Below are 17,093 nucleotides of genomic sequence, written 5' to 3'. Positions count from 1 at the left end.
ATACGAATGACTTTTCTTTCTCAATCAAACCTCTATGCCCTTGCAAACAAGACATTGTCCTTTGAACATGTTGAAATGACCCAGATGTAACGTGACGATATATCTTTAGGTCATTTACAACAACATAAAGTTAGGTTTATATATGTAACCAACCAAGTAAACAAAAGATATCTACACCATTTCACCATTTCTATGCTCAAATAGCGTGACAAATTAATCTAATATTAATATATTCGCGGTTTATAAAGCGTAAACTGTTCCAACCCAGTTTATACCGTATAAATTGGGTACCTATTAAATTCATTCCTTATAATTTAAATTTTCATTCATTTGGTATAAGAAAAAAAGATGATTACCCTTAAAAAAAAAAAAAGACTTCAATTTGTACAAAAATTGAATGTAACGTCAGGCGGATCAAGGTCAGGCGGATGACGCAAGTCATTGTGACGTAGGCAACCCAATTTATACGATATAAAGTAAATTCTTTATCCAATCAAATACAGCATTACAACCAGAATATATATATATATATATATATATATATATATATATATATATATATATATATATATATATATATATATATATATATATATATATATATATATATACAATATTAATGTATTCAAATATACATTAAATTTTACATATTGAATATCAATGTATTCAAATATACATTAAATTTTACAATTGGAAGGTTCTGCCTATCTTCCTATCAATGTTACGGAAAATATAAAATTTATAGGCATTTGAAATTTTATATTAAGACGGATTTTAAATGGATTTATAATATTTTTCATTTCATATTTAGTTAACATTTAACTCAAATTTATGTGATTTTGAAAATTTCAAGTAGCGCTTTTCATTTCTGATAGACATTTGACTAGTAGTAATTTGTTGAAAATCGAATAATTATCAATCTGGTATAGATTCAGAATTGTTGAAATTCCATTCAGTAAGAATGTACGAATTATTTTCTTTTATGAACCCCTAAATGCTTAAGAAAAAGGAAAATAACCATAGAAATAAGTCATATTGATCTTTTTTCTATTTAAAACATAGAAATGTACTCATGTACCCTGAATGATCCTCCCTCATGCTATATTATTTCATGAATAATAACATTCTTTTACTTAACTAATATTTAAGCTAATTTTGTAACTTTTTGAAATTTTGAAAATTTTAGGACACAATAGAGCCCAAACTGCACCTACTTCTTTTTCATCAAAATAACCAGTATATCAATGCTTGCAACTGAATGATTTGTATTTCAGCTGATGAAAAAAATAGTGGTTGGAACTCGAACTATGGAAATAATTGGTCTTTGCGTGTCCCTAGTATCTTGTTTGACGTCACTATTCATTTTCTGTTACTTCCGAGCATTAAGGTGCCACAGAACGAGAATCCATCGGAACCTCCTGGTTGCCATCATAGTCCAAATTATAATTCGACTGGTTCTGTACATTGACCAGTACATCGCTCGAGAAAGACAATCCGATTACCTACTGACCACAGGAAGTTATATAGCCATATTTCATACGGTATTGAACATAAACGTTCATTTCTTACAGAATGCCTTTTTAAATAAGTATTTTTATTTCATTGCTTTTAATAAGAAATCAAATTATTATTTTGAATTTAATATTGATATTCTGTGCTTAAAATGCAAATCTATCCATTTACATTACAGCAGAAGGCATGTATTACAAAGTGTGGGATATGAAAAAAATATTAAATGACAGCGATGAAGATAACGATCAGTGATCGATCTCATGGTACCTAATAATAATACAAATCTGTAAACAGGGAAAAAAACCAAAACAACAAGATGTGTTTGTGAAACACTGATGCCCCCGTACGACAGCTTTTGACGAAGGTTAAAGTTTGCCAAATGCAAATCAAACTCTAAGGTCAAGGTCAAGAAGAAATGACTTGTATCAGTGGATATACCTGGTAAATATGAAAGCCCAAGCATCAACCATTCAAAAGTTATGGTGAAAGTTAATGGGTCAAACTCCAAAGTTCAAGGTCAAAGGGTCAAAATCCATACAAACTATAAAAGCCTTAGCACCAACTGTTCAAAAGTTCTGGCAAAGGTTTAAGCTTTTCAAAAGTAAGTCAATCTCCAAGGTCAATGTCAAAAGGTCAAACTTATTGGTATCCTAAAGAAAGTTTTGTCACAAGAAATATACACATGTACCTATGAAATTTGAAAGCCCTAGTACTAACTGTTCAAAAGTTATGACCCAAGTCAAAGGTTTATAAAAGTTTTTTTTGTTTTTTTTTTCAAATTGGGTCAACTCTAAGGTCAAGGTCAAAAATATTTACACTCATGGAAAAGTCTTGGCACGGTGAATAGACTTGTGAAATATGAAAGCCCTGGCACCAACTGTTTATAAGTTTTAGCAAAAGTGGGTCAAACTCCAAGGTCAAGAGGTCCAATATATGGTACCCAAAGGAAGGCCTTGTCACAAGGAATACCCATGTGAAATACGAAAACCATAGCTCCTACCAATCAAAAGTTATGGGTAAGGTTAAAGTTTTTCCGGACAATCAGACAGACAGATAGACGTACGGACAGGGCAAAAACTCTTCGATTACGGGGGCATAAAAAACAGGGAACTCTGGAAATTCAAGAGGTGGAATCAAGTGCCTAGGAGGAGAAAGCATCCCCTATCGACCGGTCACACTCGCCTTGAACCTTAAGTACTGCTCGTCAGACGGAGTAATTCATTGTCAAATTTGATTTTAAAAACAATGGCCAAAACAATCAGTAAGGAAAATGTCTGTTAAAATACGACCAAATGATAGCTATATGTTGTATTTGCAAACAAGATCATTATAACGACCATAGAATTTACGAAATGCTGACACTTAACGATGTGGTTGAAATCCCTTTAACTGATATGCACTGTATAAAATGGGCACGCATTTAGATACACAACCAAATCAAGAAATGATTCTTTATGATATCAGAATTCAGATATCATCTAGATTAGAAGTATGGTGGGCTAGTTAAATTTAAAAGTAGTTGATCCATAAAACGAGCAATTATGGTTCTTCATCCATCACCAGTAATTTTGGGCCCTCTGTTAAAGAAAAACATTTAGGTCTTTTGTTCATTTTTTGGAGTCATTTAAGCTAACCGTGATGAATCTGTGTTTTTTTTTTTGCTTACAGCCAACATTTTGTGAGACAATTTACACGTTACTAGAGTACACAGTCTCCGTACAATTTATGTGGATGTTTGTTGAGGGTATCCACCTACATAACATCATAGCCGTCTCGTTCTTCTCAGGAAAACCCAATTACTTCGTTTATTACATCCTTGGTTGGGGTAAGAAATGATATAATTATCTCACCAGAACCGAAGGCTCAAGTGAGTTTTTCTGATCAAAGAGTGTCCGGCGACCGTCTGACGTCTGTAAACTTTTCACATTTTCGATTTCTTCTCAAGAACTACTGGACCAATTTCAACCAAACTTGCCTCAAAGGAATATTGGGTGAAGGGGATTTAAGTTTGTTCACAGGATGTGCCATGCCCTCTTTCAAAAAAGAGATAATTAGGAATTCCTGAAAAATTGGTGGTTTCTTTTAAGGAGGCTCAATACACTCACAGTTTATTTTAGATTTCATTACAGCACCACTTATTATGAAGATTTCAAATATCCAAATGGAGGATATGATACGATAAATATTTTTTTTAAAGATTTTTAAATCTTTTTGTCTAATTTTTGTTAAATGTTTTATTTCAAGTTTCTGATTGATAGTATTGCAGAAATCTCAGTGTCAAGTGATGGATATCATCTTCAGATATGTAAGCAATATAATAACACTTCATAACATTCAATATTATTTTTATTAGAAAAAAAACCCCCCAATTTTCTCCCAAAAATGAATTAATGTGATTTTCTTAATCTTTGCATGAATAATTTGGTAAATCAGTTATAAATAGACAAGGAATGTATATTAATGAATAACAAGTGACATATTGAATGAAAAATGTTTTAAGGAGATGAAAATTCCAATTTAAAAAATAGTTGGAATAAAAAGTCCACTTGCAAGAGTTCTTTCCTACCCCCCCCCCCCTCCCCCCGACTCAAAACAGTCAGGAACGGTTGAATATATCAGATTCAGAATAAGCTAAAATTTCTAGAATAAATATACATTTTTCAAAGACATAAAGACAATCACACAAACCAACAAGAGTACAGTACTCTAAAAGCGCAAGTGAATTTAAAATTTATTTCAACAAGGTTGTAGATTTCAACTCGAATTTCCTCTGTACGTACATTTTGTCAGTTGTAGAACTTGCTGCTTTCGCTGTGACATTGTACACTACTTGGTTAGCGAAGATTTGACTGTCATTTTCTTTGGTCTCTACTTGAAAATAATCCTTCTTCATTTGTGATTTATAATGAATCCGTTATCTTGTTCTCATATTGTTTACAACATTGCATGTAGTCTATTTTTAGAGCGTTCTAAAGATTTAGATCATCAGCAAACGAACCTGTACAATTCGTCTCCAGGAGAAAACGGACGAAACAATGGAGGAGGTTTATTTGTCTGTGTAGTACGTCATCGAAAAGTGGTGTAATGAGCCTCCTTAAAATAAAAAGAAAAAACTGGACAAAAAAAAGATGAAAGCTTCATTATATACTGTAGATTCAAGTTTTTTTATATCATAACCTCGGGGGGTAAGGCAGGCCATAAGAGGGGGGGGGGGTCGAAGTTTTACATAGGAAGATATAAGTAATGTCTTTAAAAGTCTTCTCGAGAAATACAAAGCCATGATGAGTCATATTATTATAAAAGTATCATCAGGTAGTATAGATTCAAGTTTGTTCCAATCATAAACCCTTGGGGGTAAGGCAGGAACACAACAAGGGGTCAAAGTTTACCATAGAAGTATGTAAAAAAGATTCTTTTCAGACAATATAGAAAACAAAAATCGCCCACAAAGATTTTGAGAAATTTGATGTCTCAGATTTTTAAACAACTTTGACTACGAAATTTGAAGTGGGCAACGGCTGTGGACACTATTTTCTTAAGGAAAATCACCCCTTATATGAGCCATTTTGAGGCTTTCTCTGTTTAAAGCTTAGAAATGCAACAAGTCAATGACTTTAAAGTTACTGAATGGTACTTCTTTATGCCAAATTCTTTCATGATTTATCACATTCATATATTCAATTTATATTTCAAAAATTTCGTTTCCATTTGAAAATATCTATGTTTAAGGGTATAATAAAGCCAAAAACCGTGCCTTTAACGTAAAAGTACCTCGTGCTTTCTCCAGTATAAAACTCATATTAACATTATTTCAGGTACTCCAATACCATTCACAGTGGCCTGGGTTATAACTATGCTTGACCTTCATCAAAACAGGTTAGTGTTTGGAAGGTGTGATATTTTAACAAAATAGATTATATTTGATAATTATATATAACTTCTTTTGGATCAAGGAATCCCGAAGAAAAACTTTTTACTAAAGTGTACGTACATTCTAATTGCAGTACCAAAACAAAAATCTGTATGAAGTCTTGATAAAAACAGCATTTTAACGGCTCGAAATAACCCCTCTGAAGAACAAAATGCTCATTTCTGTATTCACTTTCTCAATACAAGGGTTAAGAGTTCATGACGTGACAAGGCTTTACAAACTATAAATAGTTCACTTTGAAACAAACGTTATTGGTACGCGATCAAATCTGCTGAGAAACCCTTCAGAAGAATTTGATCTCGTGACCAAGTTTATTTCAGATTAGAGAACTTTTTAACACTGTCATGTGTTTCTTAAAAAAAATTAAAAAGGGAGAGAACCGCCCCTATAATCCATAAGTTGTTAGAACCTTTGCGCGCCGATATACGTATGCGGATCAAATGATTTAGTTTTAATTAGACTGCCTTTTATCTTCAACAAATTCATATCACGTTTCCTCTTAATTCTTAATGCTTTTTGTCACAGTACCCTTTAATTTTGATCACTGAGGATTATGTCACGGTACTTATTATAAATTCTTAATAGGTTCAACTTTCAGTACCATATCTCACTCTAAATACAGCTATCACATATGTACCAACCAGTGATGATTCCATGAGTGTGATCTCACTCCAAATACAGAAATCAATAAGTACCGGTCACAGAGTCAGTGTTGATTCCATATGTGACTTCACTCTAAATACAGCAATCATAAAATCACTAGCTAATAATGATTCCGTTGGTTGATGTTTTAACTCTTAAAACATCAGACAATATAATTTATATGTTTATATCATTCAATATAATTTACATGTAGTTTTTGGAGATCAAGTCTCCCAATAACCTCTTGGAATTTCCATGGGTACTAGTTGCGCTCTATTATTACAATGTAGCAGAACCATTTTTTATTCGTTTTAAGCAGGATTTATTCAAAATATTCCACACGAAAGAAGTAACTTCTTGATGTGGCCCTCAATTCGACCTTAGATAAATTGACGACTTTTTATCAATAATTGATATTCATTTTCATCCCTACGTTCATTCGATACATCCCTTTGAACTCGAAATTGAAGATACAACAGGGTCTGACACATCTGTTTCATATTTGGATATTTTACTAGAAAAAGACATGAATGGCAACGGAACAACAAAACTTTGTGATAATCGTGATGATTTCAGCTTTTCTATCGTCGACTCCCCTTATTGAATTGTCTACAGATTTTTCCGTTTACCCGATCATGAAACGGGGCACACGGCGATAGGGGACCGGTCGATAGGGAGTGCTTGCTATTACCTGATCCCACTTCTGTTGTTTTTAGAGGCCATGTATATGATAAATACTGGCTCATAATTTATATCGTTTAAATGGATTTTAACGATTTATCACTGTTTGTTATCTTCACATTTCATTTTACCGTAGGATATATCACTCTCGATGCAATAATCACACCGGTATAAAGTACCAGTCAGTCATGATTCCATATGGTGATATCACTCTAAATACAAAATCATCAAAATACAAGCACGTAATGAAATCACACTCTAAATACTATCATATAATATCATATCATATAAGTATCAGTCATTAATAAAGCCATGAGCGTTAGGATCAGCCAGCATTGATTCCAAAGGTGCACCTAACAGCCATGATTCTGTAGGTCATTTATTTATTTCTTTTATTCTGGTCATCACATTTAATGGTTACTTCCTATTATAATGATGATTAAATTTACATGTCAAATTCTGCGATGATAATAAATAATGTCCATAAATGAAATGATCATTAACATATTGTTAATGATCATTGCATTTACTCAATCACGGCCGCGACTGAACTAATTCGATAAAAAATGGGTAGCAACTGTTCCTTTGCCAAGCGCTCGGCACTTTGAAGTGAAAGTTGCACGATAAAGAACCCTCACTGCTCAATGGCTCTGAGTGCCGAGTGAAGGTCTAAATTTGAAGCCCTTCACCGTTACATGGTGACGTCTCTATATGACTGAAAAATTCTCGAACGGGACGTAAAACAACACTCACTCAATCAATCATTTCATTTACAAGAAAAGTTCACTGATGATAGTGATAAATATAGTTTTGTTCTAACGGCAGTTACACTTTGTCTTTTTAGTTGCTGGTTCCCGTACTACTTTTTAACGGAGTACTGGATTATAGAAGCGCCCAGAGTAACTGTAATTGGTGTATGTACTTTATAATTCTGTACATTTTTACTGTTTAGAATAAAGATTTTTTAAAATACAATAATGATTAAATTGATCTTTAATTGTAGGTAAACTTACTTTTTCTACTCAACATAATTCGTGTTCTGGTGCACAAGTTACGAAAAACTCGAACACTGGAGCCACAGCTGACAAAAGTCAGGTAAAACATATATAACAAAAGTCATGTTTAAACTGACAGCTGACAAAAGTCAGGTAAACATATACAACAAAAGTCATGTTTAAACTGACAGCTGACAAAAGTCAGGTAAAAAAAACACACACATATAAAAAAGTCATGATATACACAAATCTGAGAAAAGTCAGATAAAATGAAATATGAAGATAACGAACAGTATTCAATCTCGAGAGTCCAATGAAACGATACGAATTTGGAGAAGAGTAAAACACATATTACAAACATTAATGTTTTAACACACAGCTGAGGAACGTCAGATAAAAAAAGATAAGGTAAGTCCCTACACCGTAACTCGGCATATCTTTGGTTAGAATTATTTTTTTTCCTTTTGAATCATTAGAAAGCATCTTATGTAATTTAGAAAAAAAACGCTCAAGAATACACAACTTTACAAGTTAATTTTCTGACCAGAAAATCTAGATGACGCATACCCCTTTCTTTCATCTATCTCAACTGAATTTTTTTTGGCTAATCTTAACAGAAAATAAAAGCAAAATTACTTTCAAATCTATCAATTTATCTGCTGTTATGTAATTTATTCATAGTTAAGGTCATTTCATTAATATATTAACAAATGTGAAAATTTATCGGGAAAGTGTGCCTAATAAAATTTTTTGAATCATCTCAAAATTTAACGTGAATGTGTATAATTTCAGAATGTCATGGTCTAACACCTTACTTTTTCAAAATACAAGATTTTCGTCTATTTTGTTTTAAAAAATACTGTGCCTCACAGGCTTTTTTCTTCCTACAACTTCTAGAACATGTACGCAGGTATATTAATGCAGTACCCAGATCAATTTTCGGCAAATTTAGACTTCTTTTCGTAAAATGTAGCATTGATAAATCGGAAAAGCGATAGATAAAACATTTACTATTATTATCCATTGTATAAACGTCATTGAGTCTTAAGGTGCGGTCACACGATGCGATTTTTCATTCGATTTTCATTCGACTTGCTCAGGTAAGTCGATTGGAGTCGATTGGTGGGGTGGTCACACGATACGATTTTACATTCGATTTACAAACGATTTTTACAAGAAATGAACAGGTACTTGTTTTTTTTTTAGTTTGAAGTAGTTCTGATTATTGTAATAAACCTAAAAAGCATCATTATGAAAATATTTTTCCCTTTCATTCAGTTTAACATTACGTCATTTGCCCCATTATGACGTTGATGTTGACGTAATCTACAGGTTATGTCTGAAGAAAACATGCATACCGCATGTAAAGAACTTGTCCGAAGTATCTGATGTTTTCCAGAGTTTTTAAACTGACTAGTGAAGGAAAATACATGTTTTCTTTTTTTCATTTCGGCATAAAAAGATTTTTAAAGAGAACCTGCACTACACTTTCGCTTACAAGAAAGGTAAAATAGCTACGTCGCAAAATTTAAACTTGTTCCGTTGACCAGCAGTTGACGAAACAATATTACTGAAAACATTTGAAATATCGCCTTTTTATTTTCACAAATTACTGTAAGTGAAATATTTACAGTCCATTGATTACTATATGTATATTTAAAATGCGTGACTGGGTACACTGTAAATCAAATTCACCAGACGCTCCAATAATTAAGTTAAAAAATAATAATAAAATAAATAAAAATTAGACTTAAAAACTTCCCTGATGGTATGTAAACTAATCATTAATATTTTTAAAGAATTCAATATTGAATCTTTTTTTTTTGGGGGGGGGGCAAGTCCAAGTTCAATTTATTCACTCAAACCAAAGTATTGTTACATGAGTTACAAAATTAATAACATACAAACATATATACAGTAGTTAGAGGTACATGTACAATGCTACATCACGTGGAGGTGAAAGGAAATAAGGAAGATAATTCAAGGAGAAAAGACAGCAACGTAATTCCTCCTAATAAACATAAATAGTTTTTTTTCAGTCTGTTTTTTTTCGTTAGTAATTCCGTATATAAGGAGAGTAGGGGCGTTTACAGAGGCTCTAACTTGTATAGGAGTAAAAATTAAAAACCTAATCTAGTTAACCACTTCATTTAGTACTTTATGTGAGTTCTAAAAAATTAAAATCTACTATTTTTAAATTATTCTACACGTTTACATATATATACATGAAATAAGTTGAATCTCTTGACGAATGCTTATAATTAGAATCCGTGCAAATACTTAAAAAAACTACTTGTTCATATTATTGATAGGATTGGGGTGTTTACGCGGCGTCAAGTCAAAAGGATCTCGCCGTGAACCCCTAGCATACTGAAGTACGGATATGGTATGTACCGCAGATCTTAATTTACAGCAACATAAGCACTCGAAAGATCTAATTTTAATTAGATTTATAAACATCCGTGCTAGTTTTAAAAGTAATATCTAAAACTTCTTTTTTTAAGATAAATGCGAAGATTTGAATCAAGCTAAATCTATGATATGCAAAAAAAAAAAATCTTTAATCGTAAATTGGCATTCTATAAACACATGAATCTCCGTCCTCGCAAACTACGGTAATAAAATAATAGTTTATGACTTGTATGCTTTATATAATTGCCAATTTCACCCGTAATTGCCGTTTACTGGGTATCCTTATATTTTGTCAATTAATAATTTATACATTCATTAAGGTTAAGACCTAGTAAATGAAAGGTGCCCACAGATTTCTCAAATTTGAGATACACATTCCTTTAATGATCCTTTACGAATACAGCTTGGTAAAATAAGGTGTATCCTGACATTATTTTGGGGTAAACTCATCGGAAAAATATATTATAAACTGCTTATTTTCAATGAAAAATGAAGAAAGTCTGGTATAAGTATGGGAGTTTTTTCCATCTCAGACAAAGGAAATGTATCAATATTGCCTACAGTCTCTCAGAAAACGGTTTTTCATATCTTCTTGATCTCTACTTTAAAATGATATTAAGGTCAAGATCTAGTAAATGAGAGGTGCCTACAGATTTTTCAGATTTGAGAAACAAGTTCTTTTTTTGATCTTTTACAAATATAGCTTGGTAAAATAAGGTGTATCGGGACATAACTTTTAGAAAAACTCAACGAAAAAACATATATTAAACTGATATTTTCAATGAAAAATGAAGGAAATCAGGTATAAATTTTGGAGTTTTTTCCAACTCAGAGAAAGGAAATGTATCCAGATTGCCTACAGTCTCCAAGAAAACAGGTTTTCGTATCTTTTTGACCTCTGCTTTAAAATGATATTAAATTTAATATAGGTATCGGGGTTACTTTTAACATGATTTCAAATTGAATTCCATAGAAATGTTTCATTTCTATATAATTCTATTACAACCATAATGTACGGGAAAAATTAAGTTTCAATCTATTATGACGTCATAATAGATCTAGCACCAAAAAGACAGTAAAACACATTTACTAGATCTTGACCTTAAACGGAATAAGGGTTTCGGAGTTACATTTGACATGATTTCAAATTGAATTCCATGAAAGTGCTTTATTTTCTACATAATTCTATTGAAACCGTAAAGTACGGGAAAAATTGAAGTTTAAATCAATTATGATGTCATAATGAATCTAGCACCAAGAAGAAAGTCTATACTCATTTACTAGATCTTGACCTTAAAGATGACAAAAATAACGACCATTCATTTCGCGTCGCGGGAAATGTCATTGTGACGTCACGATTTTCACTGGAAAGTCGATTGAAAATCGGACGCCATCCGATTTCCAATCGACTTTCAGATTTTGCTTTCGACTTTCGACTTGGGTGGTTACACGGTACGATTTTAGTCGAAAGCAAATCGAATGGAAAAATCGGATGGAAAATCGAATGAAAAATCGCATCGTGTGACCGCACCTTTAGGCTAAAAGACGCACTCCACTACGACGTCATTACGTGACGTCTATAAATAAAAAAAAATCCTTAACGAAAAAGTGAAAAGTTCTACCCCGGGGATAATTTATTTCTTTTTGTGAAAATAATTATGTAAAGACATCACTGGGCCATGAAAAGTGGTGCTAGAATCTGACTCTCCCGAAACAGAAAAAAAAAATATTCAAAAGTTTCATAAAACCTTACCAAAATGTCCACATTTTTTTTTTTACATACGATCAAGGAATTGTCATCAATTCATGTAAACCACACGATTCTAGCAGCACTTTCTATGTACTATAGAATACAAACTTTCGATACAAACAAAAACTATGTTACAAAGTATGCGGCGTAGTGTTGAACTTTTGCATCTTTGTTGTTAGAACGACCATAAAACAGGCTGATCGGGATTTCAAAACACTGCCTGTGTTCATTATAAGAAAACATGATAAGTATAAATCAGCGTACCTGATTCTTAATCTTTAATTCCTTATGAACCACACATGACATTCACGGTATATGCTTTAAAACTCCCATTTCATATATATGTTTACATGAATTCTCGTCACGTTTAATTTTCACTCAGCAAATATTCGATCAATAGTTTTGACGTCATGGGTTTGGTATTTAACCCCCGTGATAAATATTAGTTATTAAACTACCGAAGACCGACAGGATTGTCAAAAGTCGTGATATTTTCCTGTTTTTATGGAGTACAACAAAACATGACAGATACCACAGATTTACATAAAAAATAATAAATATTGTGAGATTCTCAATTTCCTGTGTTTAAAATTTCAAGAGCATCTATTTTATACTTTTTATTTTCTGACATAATTAATGACCCCGCTTAAAAAAACTTCGGTTATTCATAACGTCAGAAACACGCTATTACGACGTCTATCTACCCATCATTTGAAAAAATCGTTTAAAAAATCAGTTATTTAAAAACGTAATTAGATTTTTAACCTTAGATTTCCTAAATTTGTTAATTTTTGTAAATTATGTAAAAATAGTTGCTTTAAAAGAGCAAATACGCTTTATTTTACTATGCTGTGCGAAGTACTGCGCAATGAAAACCCCAGTCGGCCCCCTTAAATACAGATATTAAGAAATCATTATTTCTAAAGTTCACGTCATACTGCTTACTATGACGTCATACTGTATAGGCAAGTAGGATATCTGAGTGCAGCCTTAACATACCCGCGTAATTGTATATCCCCTATTAATAGCGATTCTCTGTAACCACTTAAACTTCTTTGCCACGCATGGTCACCGATTTTGATGAAACTTTGCCCATTATTACAACTTGACACCAGAAACATATGTCAAATAAAATTTCGTTGCTATGTGTCTTGGTTGCCATGATGACAGCCAGAAAAGTTGAAAAAATTGAGATTTTCAGCTACTTTAAATCTTTATTAAGTCTTAATAAAGACTAAGAAAAACAAACAAACCATTCTCCCAAAAACATGACACCTTCTTGCCACTTATGCTATAAAGAAAGTATTTAGAATTAATCTCTAAGTAAGTGGTAACCATGGGTACATTTGGAATACATTTTAGATGCTGAAAAATTCTGAAAAATGCTCTATAGTCACAAATGATAGATGTTACATGATCAAACTCAATCAACAATGTAAGAAAAACAATGAAAAATATTTGACATCATGTAATTAGGTATTGGCAATATTATTCTAAAAATAACTTTCATGGTTGCCATGGTAACACAGTGTCACCATGCAAAATCTGTTGCTATGATTGGGTTAATGCTACTATCGTGAGGAAAAACAATAAAATTCATGACTGGCACATATGCATCCTTAGGACCTTGCAACACCGACAACATAAGAAAAATTGAGGTTAATAGTTACTTTGCAGTGTAACCATGGAAACAATGTACTAGTTGTTTAAAGTGATATTTTTTTGCTGCTTTGGGTATTTACTAACCTTTTAATCAAGAAAAATATCATTTGAATCACCTTGAATAGTACTTATCTCGTAGAACTAATGTTGAATATCATATATTGATAAAGGTTATTGAAAAATACAACACTGTTGCTATGGTTACCAAGAAGAGAAAATGTTCGATTTTGTTAATTTTTTGTCAATATTAGACCCTATGTGCCAGCTTTTTGCATCCAGTTAGAGATTGGGTGATAGTCAAAATTGAAAGTCAGGTTAGTTGTTCACATATATCAATCATTAAAGTTTTGGGCATCTACATACAATGGTACGTATCCAAGGAAACAGAGAATTTTTCAGATTTTTACGCATGTTTTTTCGCCTTATTTCCATAGCAACGCACTATTTAAAGAATTGAAATTGAATTTTTTGAAAAGTGAAAATTAGGGTCACACCAAGGCCTTTAAAAATTGATCATCAGTTATATAGAAATATGCTTTTTAAAAAGATAGGATAAGATTAAAACACTAAGAGCGTAAATTTAAAATCCCTTCGTGGTATTAAAACAATGGCAACCATTGCCAACCTATAAGAAATATATTTTGTCCTTGGTATATGTTACAAGGATCTCTTCTCTATTAATTGCTTGCATTTCAAGCTATAATTGTTTTTATTCTTAAGTGTATGACTTTATAAAATTAAATGAACAAAATTATTACTTTCGAATACTTTGTTTCCATAGTAACGTATGTTAAAGATGATTTACCAAACATGTTTATCATGCATTTAAGACACCAGGCCTTCAACTTTCAGAAACAGTCATTGCCACTTGTTTGCTTAACTGCAAACGTTAACTGTGGGACTCTGAAGATGTTGAAAAATGCCATTTTTCAAACTTTAGGACATGTTGCTATGGTAACCATGACACGTAGCAACCAATTTTTGCCTGATTTGGGTTTACGGTATCAAAGACTTTTACCATAGAGAGTTTGGAGAAATTCTGAGACTATGCGTGCCACAGCTCCTATATAAAAGTTCAAGTCATTACAGAGAATGGCTCTTGAAAGCTATCAATGAAACACATTTCTTCAGAAAATATCTGTATTTTTTAATGAAATTAGTAATTATTTTAAATACTGTGTGAAAAGTAAATGTAAGTTGTACAACGTGCATATGTATGTACATCAGTTACATTTTGCAAGGTTGAAAATCAAAACCTGTTTAGACGTTTAGACATGGAATCAAATTCTCACTGCACTGCTACCAATGTAATATCATAAAAAATAGGTGCACATTAACTCTCTTATTGATAATTATAATATATATTACATATTTTCAATATGGTACCAGTATTGATGAAGTCACTCGAGTAGGGACCTACATTAACAAAATTCATCTGAAATCAGGTAAAAGCACAAGTAACGAATGTCATGTTTGCATACACAGCTGAGGAATGTCATTTATACACATAAAAAAAGTCATGTTTAAATACACAGTCGAGGAAAAATCAGGTAAAACACATAGAGCAAGCCATCTTAAACACATAGCTAAGGAATGTTAAGTAAAAACACATAGAAAAAAGTAATTTTTGAATATATCTGAGGAAAGTCAGGTAAAAACACATATAACAGAGGTCATGTTAAATGCTGACGAATGTGTATAAAAACACACCAGTAATGAATTGCAGGAAAACAACAAGCTAAATAAGGTCATGTTAAACAAATCTGCAAAGTCAGGTGAAACACACAGCTGACAAAATCATATTAAAGAAACAACTGACAAAAGTCAGAAAAACACAAAACTGACGAGTTGTCAAGAAAAACACACAGCTGACGAAAGTCGGGTTAACACACAACTGAAGAAATTAATGTAAAACACACAACTGAAGAAATTAATGTAAAACACATAACTTAAGAAATTAATATAAAACACACAACTGAAGAAATTAATGTAAAACACACAACTGAAGAAATTAATGTAAAACACAAAGCTGACGAAAGTCTGTAAAACACAAAACTGACGAAAATCATGTAAAAGAGCTTACAAAAGTTGGGAAAACTCACAGCTGACAAAATTCAGGAAAACACTCAGCTGACTAAAGTTCAGGAAAAAAACCCACCTCAAATAACTAGACGTAGAAACTTTTACTATGCGCACTAAGTGTTGGATCTACTCCTTTAATATATAGATGTGAATTTGCTATAATATTCAAACATAATGTTGGATCTACATCTATGTGTCATGAGTGGGGGATCTACTCTATACATACACAGTGGTTGATCATGATATAGTCTATACATACACAGTGGTTGATCATGATATAGTCTATACATACACAGTGGTTGATCATGATATAGTCTATACATACAGAATTAAAGATCTACTCTATACATACACATTGGTTGATTATGATGTAGTCTTTACATACACATTGGTTGATCATGATCTACTCTACACATACACATTGGTTGATCATGATTTACTATATACATACACAGTGGTTGATCATGATATAGTCTATACATACACAGTGGTTGATCATGATCTACTCGATACATACACAGTGGTTGATCATGATCTAGTCTATACACACAGAATGAAAGATCTACTCTATACATTCACATTTGCTGATCATGATATAGTCTATACATACACAGTGGATGATCTTAATATAGTCCATACATACGCGGTGGTTGATCATGATCTACTCTATACACACAGAGTGATAGATCTACTCCATTCAAACACAGAAGTAGATCTATACAATACATACACATTGGTGGATCTACACTATTCTTACACAATGGTGAATCTATTCTATACAGATTCAAAAAGTAATCGATCGACAACAACAACTTCTTTATACTGGGAAGTGTTTTTATAGAGGAGTCTAAGAGCTCTCTCTCTCTCTCTCTACATAAAAGGGGTTGCAATCCGGATAATCTTCTACCCATGTAGATCCAACAAAGTTAGTTAAAACTGCAGTAATTTATATGATTACATCTTTAAACACAGTTCAGGAGTTTAGAGTTTTTAATAAAAACATATGGAACATAATTTCCTTAACGTTTTCAGAAAAAGTAAATATTACTCTCTCTCTCTCTCTCTCTCTCTCTCTCTCTCTCTCTCTCTCTCTCTCTCTCTCAATATCTGTATGGAAGGATTGGTTTTTTAAAGAAAAATATTTTAGCTCATTGCTTGAGATTTGATGACAGCGTTGTAAACCAAGCGCATGGAGATTTCAAAATTAAAATATTTTGATTCATTTTCAAGATTTTTAATCCCTTTTCGGTAATTAGATAATTAATCTTAAAAGAGAAAGTAACTATAAAGTTTAATTTCAAAATTCAGTTAGGTACATGTATGTTTTTAGTGTTTGTTTAGTATGTGTTTATTACTAGTATATTCAAAGCAAAATACAGTTAAACATTGATTAAAGACAGATGCTACAAACGTCTTTTTTTTTCAA

The 17,093-nt window shown here is 32.2% G+C and overlaps 1 protein-coding gene across 1 annotated transcript in view; it reads left to right on the top strand.

Moving 5' to 3' along the window:
- LOC133188930 (PDF receptor-like) overlaps positions 1-17,093 on the top strand; it is a 62,056-nt gene that overhangs the window by 36,794 nt on the left and 8,169 nt on the right. The window contains exons 5-9 of the mRNA XM_061324401.1: positions 1,275-1,541; positions 3,181-3,337; positions 5,328-5,388; positions 7,611-7,680; positions 7,770-7,861. Coding sequence (XP_061180385.1) covers positions 1,275-1,541; positions 3,181-3,337; positions 5,328-5,388; positions 7,611-7,680; positions 7,770-7,861 — 647 coding nt within the window. The remainder of the gene's footprint in view (positions 1-1,274; positions 1,542-3,180; positions 3,338-5,327; positions 5,389-7,610; positions 7,681-7,769; positions 7,862-17,093) is intronic.

Source organism: Saccostrea echinata, unplaced genomic scaffold, assembly GCF_033153115.1.
Source record: "Saccostrea echinata isolate AGI-Se365-2 ecotype Australia unplaced genomic scaffold, CSIRO_AGI_Sech_v1 ptg000016l, whole genome shotgun sequence".
Lineage (NCBI taxonomy): Eukaryota > Metazoa > Mollusca > Bivalvia > Ostreida > Ostreidae > Saccostrea > Saccostrea echinata.
This window is presented reverse-complemented; position numbering and strand designations above follow the sequence as displayed.